Genomic DNA, 18,071 nt, shown 5'->3' with positions numbered 1-18,071 from the left:
CACTGATATTCCATGTTGTATTGAAGTCAATACACGTAATCACCAACACGAGAAGGCACCCGACGCACGGGTGAGCACCGTTCACAGCAGGAACTTCCGCGACCCCACTCCCACTTCTCTACCGCTCTGAACTCGCGCAGCACGCTCATCATGTACCGACATTTGGACACGCGCATACCATCTGACTGACGTGCTCACACGAGGCCGTGCGCCCACATCCCCCGAACAAGCTGACGCTCCATCCAGCACGATTCAACCATCGCCGCCCCGCGCCCAACGTTCGCTCCCCACCAGCGCGCGACGACCAGGCGGCCAGGTCGCCCGGTCACTGCTTCTTGACCTGGACGTTGACCTTGACGTTCATGGCGGCGAGCTGTATGGCCAGGTGGAGCATCATGTAGGGCAGGTGTACTGACACCACGTCCCGCTGCGAGCCACACACGGTGCAGACGGGCCGGCGGGCGTTGGCGCCACCGCCGGCGCGCGCGCCGCGGCTCCGCTGCGTCAGCTCGGTGATCGGCGACAGCAGCGAACCGCATGTGGCGCACACGTGCATCTGGCGGCCAGGCGGCGCTGGCGTCAGCGCACACGGGGGCAACACAGGCGTAAGCCGCGTACCGGCGAGCGAACACAACCAGGGCGGCACCGGAAGGGGTCAGGCGGTCCGCCATGGGCCATCGGCGGAAACAGGTCGAAAACGAGCCAGACGAGTACCACAGCAATCGACAACCATGAGGCTCGACAGGATATGCACAGCGCCGCCTCGCGTTCACCGTGCACACTGTCGCAGCTGGCCTGTCTGCCGCCTTTCGGGTTAGTGCTGGGCTGGACGCCGGTCCGTGCGGCCTCCGTGCAGACGTGGGCTCCTGTCGAGCCAGCCGCTCCTGTCGTCCTGTGTCTTAACCAGTTCCGGGATAAGGTCGGGGTAAGCTGCCGGTTCAAATAAACACTAAATGCCTGACAGCCACCCCCGGGGCCACGCTGGTGTGGGGCCGGAGTCGGTGTAAGCGGTGGCGTCTACTCGGCGCGGCGATGGACGCCCACCGCACCCCAAAAGCGGGACGTGAGGAGGGAGTTCCGGCGCGACGGCCGGTGCGGCGGCGGCGGCCGGCGCTGCCCAGGCGCTGCTCACCTCGGCCCGGTCCGAGCAGCTGAACAGCCGGTCCTGAGCGATCAGGGTCGTGCCGTGGGCCATCACACCGTCTCGCTCCATCTCGCCGAACCGCACGCCGCCGCCCTTCTTGCGGCCCTTGACCGGCTGCCGGGTCAGACTGTCCATCGGGCCCGTGCTGCGCACCTGGCGGCGGTCAGCAGCGGTCAGCAGAGGTCAGCGGCCATCAATAGCGATCTGCAGCTCCCAGCAGAGGTCAGCGGCGACCAGCAGTGATCAGCGGCAGTCTTCAGCGGCGGTCAACAGCGGTCATCAACAGAGGTCAGCGGCGGTCAACATCGGTCAGCAGCGGTTAGCACGGTCAGCAGCGCTTAATAGCACCCGGTGCCCGCTCGCGACCAACGGCACCGCCGGACCAACGCCGGCTGGTCGGCACACCAGCACCGTATCACACAGGCCACCAGCCGTAGACACCGGTCCAGCGCATGGCAACGGCGCCCGCTAGCCCTTAACCACCGTCTGAACACAAGCTTCCATCACCGCGTGTGAACAGCACATGAATCCGAGACGTGGCTGCCCGCCGCCCCGGGCGACGACAGCTAGAAACAGTGCCACGTCACCGGACAGTATGCCAGAGCGTGACGCAGGGTACAGGTCTCTCCATCCAGGCCACGCGACTACGCTAGGCCGACCCGGTCAGTGACGCGAGAGCACTGCCTTCAAATCGCATGCCAGACGTGTGTGGGATGCTTAATGGATACAAAGACAAGCTGGACAGCCTGCAAAGAGCTTATCAGCAGGTCCGCCATGGCACACCATCATTCAGGGAAGCAGCACCGCTGATGTCTGACAAGACTAAGCTCATAAATGCACCGCGCGCACTTCTGTAACCAAAGCATGCCACCACGCATCCCACCGGGTTCAAAGAACGCAGTAAGGGCGCTGTACCAGCAGCCTTCAAAAGGGGGCTAACAAAGCGAAGAAGAGTCTAGCTGACAGGGTAGGGCCAAAGCATGCGAGACACATCCGTAAGAGAGCGAGAGCAATCCCAACATGGCCTCCCGCACAGCGTCGCTCTCCGGGAGTACCACACTGCGGCCCGTTACAGCATCATGGCCGTCACAGCGTCAGAACACAGCGACTGGATACATGTGGTGACGCATTCAAAACAGACCACACCACAAACCGAGCAGGTGTACGGTCTAATCGGTCTAATGACGTGTCACACAGGCGGAGTGCACGGGCTTGGCTAGCAGCAATTCTGAGCAGTAACTGCTCTCGACCCCGCCGAGTGGGTGTTTTCGTACCGAGCACGCTGGCCAACCGCTATCGATCATGAAAGCATAAACCATCGGAGGTAGTTCGGACAAAGCCAGGCGGACCGTTACGGCGATTTTTTGCCTGAGGCCGCCTGATATACAGAACTGAGTGAATCCCCCGACTAGCAGGTAACCGCAACACAACTGAAAGCGGTCACTCGACACCCACAACACACGACGGGTTACAAGCCAAGTTTTTAGCGACAAGGAAAAACAATACCATGGCGTGGGGCGACCGCAGCCGACAATGCCTTAAATCGACCTGGCCTTGGACAAACACATGAAAGGTCGGGCCTTCAGAACAAAAGAACACCAGGTACACCCAAACGTGCACCATCGCACAGGGCTCAGTCAGCACTGCCGCCCGGACACGCCACAGTTCGATGCACTCTAACTGGCCCGTCAAGGGCTGAGCCCCTCCCCAACCTCCCCCCCCCCCAATCGCGCGTGCTCCGGCTTGCTCACCTGCCACTTGTCCGACACCATGTGCCGCAGCCGCTGGTAGTGGATGACGCCGCAGAAGATCTTGGCTTCCAGCTGGGTGCCAGTGAAGCCGCTATACATGGTCTCCGTGCCGTGATAGTTGTAGCCGGCTGAAATACGAGCACGGAGGGATAAGCGGAGGAGGGGGAAGGGAACGACTTCACGCGAGACAGCTAGACAGAGCGGATCACAGTGGTTGTGTTATCACAATGCGTCACATATCACAGCAATCGTGAGAGTGATTGGCACAGGTGTCACATATCATGATTGTAGTAGCGATCATGGCACACGACACGTGCCAATTTGCAGGCATGACCAGATAGGGGCCTTTGGGACGCGCCGACTGCACGGCCACACAGCGTCGTGATCAGCCTGACATGAACTACGAGTTTTCACGATCATAATCGTGATAACCGGTCTAAGACGTCTGTACCAGTTCAGCTTATCGTAATTATGACGCATGTATGGAAACATTCCCGGTGGTTCGGGCCGTCTGCGTCGTGCCAGAACGGGAAGCGCGAGTGTCCACGACCGGTAGGAGTGCGTACCGGCGCGGGAAACCCGCGATCAAACGGCCAGCAAACACCCCGCAGTCGCCAGCCGCCCGTCCGCTCGGCGCCAAACGACGAGAGCGGATGGGCGACGGCCGCCAGGCGGCGGCAGCGGCGGCCGGCGGGCAGCGGACGCCTCGGCCTAACGCGAACTCCTGTCTTACGGGTGCACGGCTTACAGCTCCGCTCCAATCCTTCGCGGAAACCCTCCAGCGGCCGTGGCCAGAGCGCCAGCCGGGTATCGAACCCGGGCCTGCCGCGTGGCGGTCCCACACCCCGTCCAGTTGCACTCCTCCAGCTGCCCCACTGAGCCGCGCGCCACATACCCCGCTCCAGCACGCTGCCGAAGTAGTCGACGGCCGTCTCGTCCTCGGTGAAACGGAACGGCGTAGCGTCGTAGCACTCGCCGTTCAGCGCGGCCGCCTTGCCCGCCATGCACTCCACCATCATCGCTGTGGCAGGCCAGATGTCAGCTGTCGCTTCAGAAGGCCGCCGCGGGGCGACGCCGCTGGCAGCAGCGCTTTCGTGACAGGGTGGGTGAAATGACACGCCGGGAGCGGCACCATTGATCAACCGGTTTGAGCATCAGTTCGAGCTCACGCACTGGCCTTGGGGGTGAGTACACTGCCAATCACGTCCCAGGACAGCTGCTGGCGTGGTTCGGACCCATGAACTGGCAAAGGGCAAGACGGAGCACGGCATCGTGCCTCTCATGAAGGACCCCGGGACGCAGACACCAACGCCGGGAAAGGAAGTGGCCAACGCGTGGTGGCTAACGTGGGTATCACTCGCGTCCGTGCTGAATCAAATCAACGAACCAAGTCTCGACCTCGACCGACCGGCGCCACCGGGCCGGACCGCCGGTCGCCCGGCTCGTACCGATCGTCATTCGGGAGGGGAAGCCGTGCGGGTTGAAGATGATGTCGGGCACGAGGCCGCTCTCCGTCCAGGGCAGGTCCTCGGTGACGTGCACCCGGCTGCAGATGCCCTTCTGGCCGGCGCGGCTGGCGAACTTGTCGCCCACCGTCGGCTTCCTCTGGCGGCGCGGGACGGGCGGGTCAGGGCGCGCCGCCGCTCCGACGCACACGCGCGCCGCGCATGCGCCGAACTTGGGCGAACGACCGGCGAGGCAAACAGCATGGACGGTGATGCACGGAGCTCATTTTCTTGAAGCCACCACCGCCCGATAGACGGGTGACAACCTGAGGTCGGCACGCAGCAGTGAAGTTCTCATGTCACGTGATGACTGCATGCGCTCCCCCTGCCGGAAACAGACGCGGGCTCACGCGAACCGCTGCGGGTCCGCCACATCGGCCGTGGTCACTTCACCCCGCCCATCCCCTTCTCCAATGCCCTCGCTGCAGGGAGACAGATGACACGCAAAAGCGAACCGAATGCAGACGGGCCCCGCGGTAGACACGACCTCGCCGCCGCCACACCCGGAGCCTGAGCCACGCTCCCCGGCCCGACAACTCGCTGTGGAGGCGGCAACGGGGCTGAGGCAGGGGCACAGGGACACAGGGGTCAGAGAACGGGCGGCGGCCGGGGCGCACACGGCACGCACCTCCACACGCAGCACGATCATGATGCGCTGCAAGATCTCGGCGCCGCCGATGTCACCCATCAGCTTGACCGAGTCCACCCGCGCCGGCTCGTCATCCATATAGCGCGTCACGTGGAACTTGCTCTCCTCCAGACTGTAGTGGCTGCAACGGCGGGCCGCGCTCGGGGTCACGACGCGCGGCAGACGGCGAGGCACACCCAGGCTGCCCTCGGGGTCACGACGCGCGGCAGGCGGCGAGGCACGCCCAGGCTGCCCTCGGGGTCACGACGCGCGGCGGACGGCGAGGCACGCCCAGGCCGCCCTCGGGGTCACGACGCGCGGCGGACGGCGAGGCACGCCCAAACCGCCCTCGGGGTCACGACGCACGGCAGGCGGCGAGGCACGCCCAGGCCCCCGGGGTCACGACGCGCGGCAGGCGGCGAGGCACGCCCAGGCTGCCCTCGGGGTCACGACGCACGACAGGCGGCGAGGCACGCCCAGGCTGCCCCCGGGGTCCACTGGCCGCGCACGGGCTTCAGGATATCGGCTGGCTTGGCTTGCAGACACATGCACACAAGCACACACAAGAGGCGGTGGACACTGAAACCTCTACCTGTAAAGAAATAATTGGATGAACTGTGCTTGCCTCGACAAACCGTGTCCATTTAGGGATGACTGTTCGCGAAAACCAGGTCAACCAGTTCGCCAGGTGGCAACAATACAACAGACGCATACAAGGTATTCACAACAAAGCAAAACTTGGTTGCCGAACTCCCCACCGATCATGCGAAGCAGATGCCAATATAACATCTTTAAAAGTTCACTTACTTATGCTTGTCTTTTTCGAACGACACAAACCGGCACAGGCACTGCAGATAAATGCACATGAATAAATCGTTCAACAAAATGACCAAAACTATACATATATCCAAATATGAAACGCTACCTTCCTAGGCCTACTGGATCTATACTTTTGATACGTGAGCGCGCTCCAGGACAATGCACACAGCCGGCATTTTCTGATGTACCACGCAGAATCTCTCTGAGGAGATCTGAGCGGGCATTCCCTCATACGCATACGACGTGCACACGTAGAAGAGTCTACGCAAACATATATTGTTGGGCAAGGCATTTTCTGATGTACCACGCAGAATCTCTCTGAGGAGATCTGAGCAGGCATTCCCTCATATGCATACGACGTGCACACGTAGACGAGTCTACGCAAACATATATTGTTGGGCAAACATTCCAGAAACTAAAAATTCCAATTTCCGTTCGGACCAAGCTTAGTAGAAACTTTGCTTTCTTTTGGGGAAACAATAAAGCTACCGTCAACATTCACACAACCCCGGTTTTCAGGCGTCGCACTGGCTTCTTACATCGATGCGACAGACAACCAGCAGCAGTCTTCATCCACTGTTTACTTGCGTTACGTCCACCTGGAGCATGGCCACCTAGTCGACCGTGTATGATCAAAGACAGGGAAGAAAAGGGATGAGAAGGGAAGGAGGGCTGTGGTGCAGTGTGACCGCTGCCCTGGGCTACTGCGCGGTGACAGCGCGAAGAGAACATGCTGTGCTGACCAGCCCCACTGAGTGGTACCCACACACCACACCAACCCCCGGCAGCGACGCTCACACACGCTGCGCGGGTAGCAACCACAGCATCAACACCTTCGCTACCGGTGCTGAGCCAAAGCACGTCTTGTGGCCCCGACCCAACGATATCCCACGCCAGCGGTCCGTTCGTTGGCGGTCCGTTTTGCCCAGCGCGGGCGGGGCATCCCTCTCGACAAGTGTCGGCGCACGAGGCTCCCAGTCTCTGGGTGGGCACACGCGACATCTCTCCGCCCGTTGACGGAGGAGCGAGCAGACCTGCCTAGACTGCACCAAACCGCCTCCGCCTCCGGCACACGCCCAGCGGTGGAAGGATGCGGAGCCGTCCGGCACGCTGCGCCGCGAGCAGCAGCGGCTCCGACTTCAACAATGACTCGGACGCTTCACGGCGTGAAGGGCTCCGACTCGTCGGCCGAGTCGAGCGACTCGGCCGTGCCGGGCGGCGGCGGGTAGCCCTCGGACGCGCTGTCCGACGCCGTCTGCGACGCGCGCCGCGCCGTGCCGGCCACCGACAGCGACGAGCGACGCACGGACGCCGAGCTGGCGGCCGTCGAGACCGGATCCGGGCTGACGGCGGCCGGCGGCGAGCCAGCGCCGGTCGCCAGCAGCGGCGTCGATGAGCCGGCCGAGTCGTCGTCGTCGGAGCTGTCCGAGCTGCCGTCGGTGGTGGTTGTCACGTCCACGTCATAGTTGGTGATGCGGCCGCTAGGCGAGACGGCGGCGTTGCGGCCCAGCAGCGTGCTGGACGTGAGCACGCGGCCCGAGCCGGTAGCCGTGACGGCCGCGCCCGACGGCGTGCTCGTCAGCGCGCGGCCCGACGACGAGCGCGACACCTGCAGCTCGTGCGCGAACCGCACCTGCTTGCTCGGCTCCAGGAAGAAGTCGGACTCGCGCGACGGCGAGAGCGTGACGGTGCGCGACGGCGTGGCCAGCGAGTGCTTGGAGCGCGACACGAGCAGCGCCTGCTTGGAGGGGCGCAGCAGGCGGCGGCGCGACGGCGTGACGCGCACGAACTCGCCCGTCTGCAGCTGCAGGTAATCCAGCTGGTCAGCCTCGCTCAGCCGCTCGCCGTAAATCATGCGCATCACGCCCGGGAAGAAGCCGAAGCGCTTGTTCTTGCTGACGTAGAGCAGGCCGGCGGCCATCAGCAGGAGCACGCAGCCGATGACAACACTCATGACGGCCACCCACTCCTCGGCAATCGACTCGGGCACAATCACGTCCGTGCGCACGAACGACACGCCGAACGCGTGCAGCAGCCACGACTTGGACGGCGTGGAGACAAGACATGCGTAGAAGCCCTGCACGTCCTTGCTGTGCGGGTCCAGCCGCAGCACAGAGTGCGGCGGCGCGCTCTCCACGCTGGTGCTGTCGGCGTCGATCAGCTCGTCCAGGCGCACCCAGCGCGCGCGCGCCCGCGCGCTGGCGTTGTCCGCCTTGCCGTCGGCGCCGACGTCGAGCGCGTCCGAGTAGTCGCACGAGAGGACCGGCGCATGGCCCTCCTGGTAGACGGCCTCGGTATAGTGGTCGGCTTGAGAGGCGACGGCCGAGCTCACCATACCGCCCCACTCCTTGACGGACATCTCGCGCGACGTGTCGCGCCGCCCGTTCAGCAGGAACGACTCGACCAGGCCCTCGAAGCCGTTGGACTCGTCGATCTTCTTGAGCGTGTCGGGCGGCCCGCCGCCGACGTACACAATCTTGCGGCACACCCTGAAGTGCAGGCCGCGCATCAGCCGCGTGCGGTACACGAAGTTGATCACCATGGTGACCACCTTGGGCTCGACGAGCACGTGCAGCCGGTACCAGGTGTTGAGCTCGGCGTTCTGGCTGGACGCCAAACACTCCTTGGACGCGGCTAGCTGCAGGCACAGCCGGAACACGTCGCCGGTCTTGACGTAAATGAATGACGCCTCCTCCATGCCGCGCGTGAACATCAGCACACCGTGCTGGCGGATCATGAACGTGGCGACGAAGTCGAGCCGCGCGCCGCGCTCGCCCGTCTCGTTTCCCGGACACTGCGCCGTGAAGAAGTCAGCCGCGTCCAGCCGCACGTACACGTCGTCGGCCGTGGCCACGCTGGTGGTGACACCCTCCGAGATGGCCGGCACGCCGCCGGCCGTCCAGTCGGCCTCCATCTTCACGCTGTACTCCATGTAGTTGACGGCCAGCGCCGAGATGGTGCCGCGGAACGAGGCGCGCCGGTTGCGGTCCGAGCCGACGTACATGTCCATGTCGTAGTTTGGTCCGTTCGGCGCGCAGCTGAGGTACGCTTTCCGGTGGTCCTCCGTGTTGTCCAGCCGCATGAAGGCGCGGTCGCCCATGATGGCGACGGACACCTCGTGCCAGCGGCCCAGCTCCAGCGCCGGCCGACCCTCCAGCTTGACGCGGCACTGACGCATCGTGCTCTCCAGCACGAGAAAGCCGCTCACCAGCAGCAGCTTGGTCCAGTCGCAGTTGCGCGGCTCCGGGCACTTGTTCTGGAAGCGGTGCAGCAGCACGCTGTCGGCCGCCTCCGGCCGGAAGCGCGCGTACATGAGCAGAAGCGCCGACGGCATGTACAGCGGCCGGTAGATGAGGTAGCCGCTGCCGTTGAAGGCAGCCAGCAGGCGCGTCTCGACCGTGCACGGCCGCCGGAAGCAGTAGTGCACCTCGGAGCCGGCGCCGGCGCACGGCCGGCCGCCACCGTCCGGCGCCGGCTCCGAGCACAGTCTGTCGCGCGTGCTAACGCCCGGCCCACAGGCGGCCGAGCAGCGGCTCCAGCCGCTCCACTCGGACCACTGGCCGTCGCGCGCGCACTGCGGCTGGCACACGCGCACCTCGCGGCTCGAGCCGCCGCACAGAGCCGGGTCCACGCCGCCCACTGGCGCCGCCGAGCTGCCGAGAGACGCCGGCGGTGGAGTCACCGCGCTCTCCGGCGCCGCCGGCCTCGGCTTGCCGGCGCCGTTGCCGCGGGCTAACTTCAGCTCGATCCGCTTCGGGCCCTTGTAGGAGTCGCGCGGCGGCCGCGACCGCGACCGCAACCGCCGCCGCCGCCGCCGGCGGAACGCCATGTCGTCCACGTTGTCGAGCTCGGGCTCATCGTCGGCGACGGCGCCGCTCAACGCGACGACCTGGCAGGCGCGGTTGCGCTGCTGCGTGCCGATGCCGCACTCGGCGCTGCATGCCGACCACGGCCCGAACGACGCCCACTCGGCGGTGACGCCGCCGCCAACCGTGCCGCACGGCACGCTGCAGTCGCGCGCGGCGAACGCCTTGCCGCGGCAGCGTGCCTCGGGCAGGCTGGCCGGCGGGTCGGCGCACGCGCGGAAGCGCATCTGCTGCCCGTCGCCGCACGGGGCCGCCGAGCACTCGCTGAAGGCCGACCACTCAGTCCAGCCGCCCACCATCGGGCACGCCACCGCCTGCTTCAGGCAGTGTAGCGACGCCCACAGCGCCTGGATGCTAGCGTTGCCGACCACGTCGCGCGCGTGCTCGTAGCTGCAGTGCTGGCGCACACAGAGCGTCTCCAGCTCGGGGTGCGCGTGCACGTGGCGCTGCACGATTTGCAGCGCCAGCTGCTGCGACGGGTTGCGCTCGGTCATGAAGCCGGCCAGCTCGTCGAGGCCGCAGCCCTTGGAGACGCAGTAGTGCACCTGAGCGGCGCGGCCATGGCAGCGCAGACCGTCGTGCGCCGGCCGCGGCCGGTCGCAGAGGCGGCGGCGCACGCGCTGGCCGACGGCCCCGCAGGTGGCGCTGCAGTCGGACCAGTCGCCCCAGCCGCCCCAGCCGCCGTCCACGGGGCACGCCTCGCTGGGTCGAATGGTGCACAGCAGCCGGTGCCAGAGCCGCGTGCGCGCGCGCTGCGACACGCCCGGCAGGATCCAGGTCAGCGCGTCGCCCGTCACGAACGCCTTGCTGCACGTCTGCTTGACAATGCAGGCCGCCTTGAAGAGCTGCTGGCTGGCCGGCGTGAGCTGGGTGAGGCCCCGCGCCAGGGCGGCCGTGATCACCACGGTGCGGAAGCGCTGGAAGCCCGACGTCACGACTTTCTGGTGCACTGTCAACTTGGGGGCGGGCTCGGGCCTCGCCGTGGTGGCCCGCCTCGGCGCCGGCGTGTCGTCGTCCTCGTCGACGGGCCTCTCCAGCGCCGAAAGCGTCGTCGTCGGGCCGTGCGTTCGGAATTTCGACAGGTGCTTCAGCGCCATGGAGTTGTTGTTGATTAGCTTCCTGGCGGTCTGCCTGGCGTCCGACGCATTGGCTGCTCGGATCAGCCGCTCCGGGATCAGCTCGTCCGCTTCGTCGAAGTCAAAGAAAATGGGATCGCCTCCAACACACTGGCCAATGACAAATGCTACAAAAAGAGCTAAGCACCCCGAGACTAAATGTAAATCAGACCTAAGCCCGTCCATCACGCGGCAACCGTAAGACACACAAATTGTGTGGGTATAAAAATGCGGCTTTGTCACAATTGTGGACAAGGAGGCGACGAGCTTGTGAGAGGTAGACAAAATGCGGCTTCGTCACAAGCGTAGACAAGAAAGCGATGAGCTTGTGACAAATGCCAATTTTTCGTCAATGAAACTTTGATGCTATTATGGAGAAGGCTGTAGAAACGTTAAACCACTACCAACGCACGTCACAAATATCTCTGTGGTTTGGCTTCATAAGTATAAGGAATCGATGCCGATTTAGGTGATACCACGTGAATTTGTTAGTCAGAGTCTTCCGAAGGTGACAATGCTGACATTTCAGTCACTCGTAACATCCATTTGTAGAAGAAAGTGGCTTACACACACACACACACACACACACATATATATATATATATATATATATATATATATATATATATATATATATATATATATATATATATATAATGTATATATATATATATACATATATATATATATGTATATATGTATATATATATATATATACATATATGTATATCTCTCCCTCTTCCCCTCCCCCTCCCCCTCCCCCTCCCCCCCAGAAGTCAGTTCGGTAGAGAGCCTCGAAACATTCGTTATGTCTCTCCCAGAGGAAAACACTTTTCTGAATAGTCTCGGCGTCCGCAATAACTTTTTCACGATATCAGCACGAAGAATAGCAACAAAATAACCACAGCTTCGCACAAACAAATGAAAAAAAACAGCTGCCTCAAAAACGTCTATGCGATGGAACACGGGCACCAACGGCACATTCCACGTGCCGACACAGACACACAGCACGGCCGATTCCTGGTTGTGGAGAAAACGGAAATAATCTAGAATTTGAAAAAAGGCCACACACCGTTAAAAATGTACGCGACCCTATCCCTAACAACGATTACTTTCAGTAACCCTAAATAATTTTTCAATCTTTCATGAACAGCACTTATGAACGATCCACTTGCTCCGGAAAGGCAACTTACACGGGAATGTTATGAAAATTTCCATTAGTAGTAACTGGGACCTAGGGCGCTACGACTTCGCGGCCATATACCGCCCGTTTCAGAGTTTCCCTTACATGGGAATGTTAGAAAAGTTTTCATTTCGTAAAAGGAAGGAGACAGTTAACACAGCGAAGGTCGCCGCTACACCGCAGCAGGATCAGCGGAGGGAGCAGTCCTTGTGAGCAAGTCTTACCATGTCATGGGGCTTCCTGACTCCAGGAGGACGCCGACATGGGGAATGCCGTCCGAGTCCATGAAACGATCCAAGCCCTCCACGTCCACGTCATTTCTTCGGAACACATTCACGATCTGGAAATATTCGTTTGTGATGTTACACGCCACTCGGTCGACGGCTAGGCTTTTGAAGAGCCCAGCCCCGTTTTGGGCTGAGACAGTAGTCATTATTGCACATGTAGAGCAATACGGATAGCTTTGCCGAGCCCATGAAAACGATAACCAGCATCAAGAGTGCTGAGCTAGGATGTTGCCATCTACTTATCTGTCTCTTAATAGTCTCTTAATAGCCGGCAGCTTTGCCCATCACACACACCTATGCCGATCCGCCGAGTCATGTCCCATAAGGCTTCTATTCTATTTTTACAAATAGTATTGCATACGCACGTCCTGGTAACCGTACTGGGCTAGCTCAAGTGAGCAAGACGGTACAGTCAGTACGGCTGCATAGTGCCACTGGAAGGAGGTCATAATAATACTCCAGCACGAGCTAAAATCACACAATATTTTACGACACAATTGAGGTGCATCCTATAAATTGCAGTCACCAATTTCGGCGTGGTTTTAACTCGGATGGAGTCAAAGTGATCACTGAGAGCAACCCGGACATACATAGCTAGCCGAAACATGTCTGAAGAAAACCTTAAGGACAAAGAGCTGATATTTTCATATAACCTCACAGAGGGAAACTTTCTAGTGAGGAAAAGACGCTTCAAGGAAGCTATTCAAAGCTATTCAAGGGCCCTTCAAATAACTAACGATCACGAAGTATGTTTAACAATGAGAAGCAAATGTTACCTTCTTCTCGGTGAACACGATAAAGCTCTAGAGGATTCTGAGGCTGCCCTTGCCAACAACCCGACGTCAAACTCGGGAATCATACAAAAGGCTGAGGCGTTGTACGCGCAGGGTGAATTTGAGTACGCCTTGGTTTGTTTTCACCGGGGTAAAAGGCTTCGACCTGATATAGAAGATTTTATGCTGGGGATTCAGAAGTCCGCTGAAGCCATCGAGAATTCCATCGGGGAAAAGTCAGGTCTCCGATTCTGCCGTGTGGGTAAAGTTTTGAAACAGCTTCAAGACAAACAAGAAAAGGAAGCTCAAGCGGCGACATGGCGGGGTCAAAAGCGAAAGCAGACTCCCACCGAACAGGATAATGCCAAAAAGGACTACGGCTGCAAAACCTTGCTGGAAGAGCTATCCCAAGATAAGGCTTTTTTGCAACGACTGATTCACCATCCAGAACTCACAGGCACGTGCAAAGATGACATAGTCAAAGAGGCCACAGAAGTTTTAGAGTTCATGCAAACTCGCCAAGAGTTCTGGGGCCAGCAGAAGCCGCTGTACGCACGCAAGATACAAAAGAAAATGGCTGAGGGCAAGACCACGTTCGAAGACGAAGACGAGCAGCTCAGGAAACGAATCGAGGAGAAGAAGAACAAAATTCAATCTAATCACGAGACCATTACCCGGAAGCTGGTAGACATCGACAGCGCCCTACAGCGTGGGTCCTATGACGAGGCCATCACCATGTGCGTCTCGGCGGAGGAGGCCATCAAGTCGTACAGCCTGACATGGCTGCCGCGGCGGCAGGCCTACCTGGGTGTCGTGTACAGCGCGCTGGGCGACGCCCACCTCAAGCTTGGCCACTACCGCGAGGCGCTCCAGTGGCACAACAAGGACTTCGACCTGAGCAGGGACAACCCGCGTCTGCTCCACTCGCGGGCGCGCGCGCTGGACAACCTCGGCCGCACGCACGCCACCTTCCGCAAGTACCAGGCGGCCATCGACGCCTGGGAGCAGCGCATCCCGCTCTCCAAGAGCCCAGAGAAGCGCACCTGGCTCTACCACGAGATCGGCACCTGCTACCACGAGCTGGGCCGCTACGAGACGGCGCGCTTCTACGGTACCAAGTGCGTGAAAGAGGCGCGCCGCTGCGAGCAGAACCAGTGGATCATGCGCGGACTCTGGCTGCTGGCCGAGGCCGAGACGCAGCTGGAGGTTGTGGATGCGGCGCTCAAGCACTTCGACCAAGCTATCCAGATCGCCAGGAAGAGTGGCTCCAAGCAGGAGGCGAAGGACCTGGAACAGGCCTGCAAGCGGGCAACGGATCTCCTGCAGGAGCGCGAGGCGGCCAAGAAGAAAGCCAAGGCCATGTACAACACGGTGGGCGTCATCTCGCAACCCATAGCTGGCAACGTCACGTTCGAGGATCAAGAGGGGACAGACAGCCCCGAGTCGACCGAGCCCAAGCCTGTCAATCCCGACATCGTGGTGTCGGTTGGCTCCGAGGACAGCGGCGACTCGACGCTCGACGTCACCGACAGCTTCGACGACACCGGCAGCTACGTCGACTGGACGGACGAGGACACGCTGCCGCCCGAGGAGTGCTCGCAGGACGAGCTGGCCGCCGCCAAGGTGGAGGAAGAGGAGGCGGTTGACGAGAACACCAGCTCGGAAGGTGAGGGCAGCGGCTCGGACGAGGACACCGCCACCGAGGACGAAGGCGAGGAGTCGGAGCTCGAGGATGGCCAGAGGACGCCCACGGAGAGCGAGGCAGCCGGCGAGACCGAGTACGAGACAGCCGTGGCCGACTCGACGGCGGCCGAGGACGACGCTAGCACGGCCGCCGACGAGGACGAGAAGCTGGTGACTGCCGACGAGGGCGAGGACGCGCCGGCCGACGGCGCCGAAAAGACTGTGGTCGCCGATAGCAAGGAGGGAGCGCCAGCCGCTGAAGGCGAGGAAGGTGCTCCGGCCGCCGAGGGTGAGGCAGGCGCGCCGGCTGTGGAGGGTGAGGAGGGCGCTCAGCCGGCCGCCGGGGCAGCGGAGGCGACCAAAGGTGAGGAGACGCAGGCGGCCGACGGAGCAGAGACCGTCCCGGTAGGCGACGCCGAGGAGGCGGCTCCGGCAGCTGACGCTAACGGCTCTAGCGCGGATGCCGAGGTAGCAGCTGACGAGGGAGCAGCTAAGGAGGGGGCGGCCGAGGAAGCAGCAGTCGAGGAGGGAGCACCCGACGAGGGAGCAGCCGAGGAGAGAGCAGCCGACGAGGGAGCAGCCGAGGAGGGAGCAGCCGACGAGGGAGCTGTCGCCGAGGGAGCTGCCGACGAGGGAGCTGCCGACGAGGGAGTTGCCCAGGAGGGGACGGCCGAGGAGGGAGCAGCCGACGAAGGAGGAGCCCAGGAGGGAGCTGCCGCAGATGGAGCTGCCGAGGAGGGGGCTGCCGCGGATGCCAACGAGGAGACTGCCGGAACGGAGGTCGAAGGGGGGACCGCCGAGCCAGGGGCTGAGGAGGCGCCGGCCGAGCCGGCGGACGGAACCGACGCTGCCGAGCCGGCAGAGGGGAGCGGCGAGGCGGCACCGGAGGACCAGCCCGTCCCAGACAGTGACCCGCTGCCGTCGGAGGAACCGCAGTGATGTCGTCCCGTGCTCTACGGCCAGCAAGGCGGACAACATGCCGCTGTTAGGCCGTTGCGTTCAGTTTTGTGCCCGAAGTCCCTCGGTTTTGAAATGATTACTGATCTATTTTATGGGTGTGGCCTAATCGCCGCGCATTGAGCTTCGTGAGCATCCAGTACCATGGGTCATTGCGTACAACAATGTTCAGGAACACATTCATTTTAGTAGTAAAGCGTTGGAACCGTAACATATTCATTTCAGTCGCAAATTGCCGGCGCAGCCTTAGACAGCATTCAAAAGAAATCGAAAACGAGATTTCACAGAGTGAAAATATCCATATTGATCTTTACCTGATAGGACAGTTTACGCGAGGTTAAACACACCAGATCTCTTTCTGGGCTTTCATACATCAGGCAGCTCAGATACAATGATGTGACGAATATCGCCCTTGCGAAGTTACTGACCGGTGGGCACCCTCGTGAGGCGTTGGTTGGTCGTCCAACAGTTGGACGTTCTACACCAGTCCAAACCAGTTCGTCTAAACCAGTCCAAACGCACAACTGAACATCCATGTAGCCTTGAATTTATTCAGGCATTGAGTATCCACGTGGAAATAATCCTAACAGTCAGACCAATCCGTTGCATCAACCAGACTGCAACGATCCCAACTGATGATTTTGTCGCAGTTCTATGGGACCTGGTGCCGTGGATCTCCATCCGCCCTAGCGCGCCTCCTTGCCGTCACATCAGCGCCGCGAGGTGTCGGCGGCAGACACCGGGTCGGACCCAGAATGCAGCTCGGGCCCGGCGGAGGTCACCCTCCGCCGCCCAGTGGGATGCGGTAGGGGTGGGGGGAAGGGGTAGGAGGGAGTACGCCGCGTGTCAGGGAGGCGGCGCCGGACAGGCTTTCGGCTCCACACCGCCGTCCGACGGGTGCCTGCTGCCGCCCGGCGCGCAGTCGGCGATGAATGGGGCTGGGCACACGGCCAACACGCGTCCAGTAACGAGCGATGCCACTCAGCGGCACGGCCGGTCGGACGGCAGTGCTTCGAGCCCCCGGGTGGGCCCGCCCACGAGCCCTGCCGTCCAGTACAGCAGAGCTCCACGCACGCGCCTGCGACGTGAAACGGCCCGTCTCCAACGGCAGTCCAGGCGTCAGCTCCCAGAACAACATCACGCCCACTGGGGTCCAGGGCACCAACCTCAACAACGCAAACGGAAACACACATGGAGACTGATTCGTGCTTAAGCTGAGGACGTCGAGTCGGAGCGAGGGCGGGGCCGCCGTCACATCCAGCCACCGGCGCCGGCCCGGTCGCCACAGGATCGGACGCGTGACGTCAGCAGCGCGCGCCAGGCGCCGCGCCGCGCGTGGCGACACGCCGCAAACATGACACACGCGCCGGCGGCAGCCGCTTCCGGCCACCGCCCGGAACTGAACTCAGCCGGAGGCAGTGTCGACGGCCGGTGTCGCCGGAAGCGTCCCAGCGAGCACGTGATGACCACCGGCCAGCTGCTCCGCTGACCGCGCGCGGCCGGCGCTGAGCGCGGCCCTGACCTGTATTCCGCGTGCAGTGCAACAGATCAGTGGGGTGCCGCCGTTTGGAGCAGTGATGTTGAGCTCCATTCTGGTGCAAGCTACCGCCGCTGACTGGTGTTTTAATAGCATTTATAACAATTGGTCGGCAAGACCAAGAGCACCTTGCGAAATCAGACACTTCAGGTATTATTTTTAGCCTTACTCAGCACTGTGCATGTGTTTTGCTAAAATCATATTGCGGGACAGATACGTTAAATAAAACGGAAACAATGCCTTCAGAAGCAGTATTTCGTTTTCTACCAATGGCTCCGGCCGTAGTGTCAGCCTGAGGCGCAGACCGATAGGAAACGGGCCGGCTTCCCCTAAGGAACATTACTGGAGAGCGTGGCGCGAACTGGCACTGGCGAACGCTGCCTTTGGCGTGTGAGGAACATGACCTGGGCAACTGTGGTGCAGCCAAAACGAGGTCATGAGCCTATCCGGGTCCGTCAGCGGCCGCTACACTGGCGAGCATGCTACCTTGTTTGGCGGGGACACGAGTGACGTCAAGACCGACTGACCAATCAGGGACGTCCAGCGGCTCTCCGCTCCGTGCAAGGCAGCAGGCAGCGACTGAGGAGCAGCCGAGGGACATGGACCGAGGGGCACGCGCGACATAACGCACGAGCGCGATCTAAACGTAGACAGGACAAGGCTAAACGGTACATTTCAAAGAGAGTTAAGGAATATGATCTTAACTCCCTCCTCAAAGATTGGGAAGAGCAACGAAGGTAAGGGCAACAAAGCTATAGCCGTACACCTGGCCCGCTTCCATCCTTGCGTCGTCTCAGGTAAGCGCAGACGGCGCGTCCAAGCG

The 18,071-nt window shown here is 61.4% G+C and overlaps 2 protein-coding genes across 3 annotated transcripts in view; one reads left to right on the top strand and one right to left on the bottom strand.

Moving 5' to 3' along the window:
* The window catches only part of Polr1B (RNA polymerase I subunit Rpl135), a 43,407-nt gene continuing 25,336 nt past the window's right edge, over window positions 1–18,071 (bottom strand). For both annotated transcript variants that reach the window (XM_037221363.1, XM_037221364.1), the window contains exons 18-24: window positions 12,236–12,351; window positions 5,029–5,170; window positions 4,344–4,500; window positions 3,791–3,916; window positions 2,896–3,023; window positions 1,133–1,297; window positions 1–556 (exon numbers count right to left, since the gene is read on the bottom strand). In XM_037221363.1, coding sequence (XP_037077258.1) covers window positions 326–556; window positions 1,133–1,297; window positions 2,896–3,023; window positions 3,791–3,916; window positions 4,344–4,500; window positions 5,029–5,170; window positions 12,236–12,351 — 1,065 coding nt within the window. In that variant the 3' untranslated portion in view covers window positions 1–325. The remainder of the gene's footprint in view (window positions 557–1,132; window positions 1,298–2,895; window positions 3,024–3,790; window positions 3,917–4,343; window positions 4,501–5,028; window positions 5,171–12,235; window positions 12,352–18,071) is intronic.
* LOC119098447 (tetratricopeptide repeat protein 25-like) lies at window positions 12,413–15,931 on the top strand. The gene has a single exon (XM_037221365.1). It carries the CDS (start codon window positions 12,904–12,906, stop codon window positions 15,691–15,693), a length of 2,790 nt encoding a protein of 929 aa, XP_037077260.1. The 5' UTR covers window positions 12,413–12,903; the 3' UTR covers window positions 15,694–15,931.

The sequence above is a fragment of the Pollicipes pollicipes genome, unplaced genomic scaffold, assembly GCF_011947565.3.
Source record: "Pollicipes pollicipes isolate AB1234 unplaced genomic scaffold, Ppol_2.1 Scaffold_4740;HRSCAF=5597_pilon_pilon_pilon, whole genome shotgun sequence".
NCBI classification, from domain to species: Eukaryota; Metazoa; Arthropoda; class Thecostraca; order Pollicipedomorpha; family Pollicipedidae; genus Pollicipes; species Pollicipes pollicipes.
The sequence above is the reverse complement of the archived record's forward strand: the minus strand, read 5'-3'. Positions and strand labels throughout refer to the sequence as shown.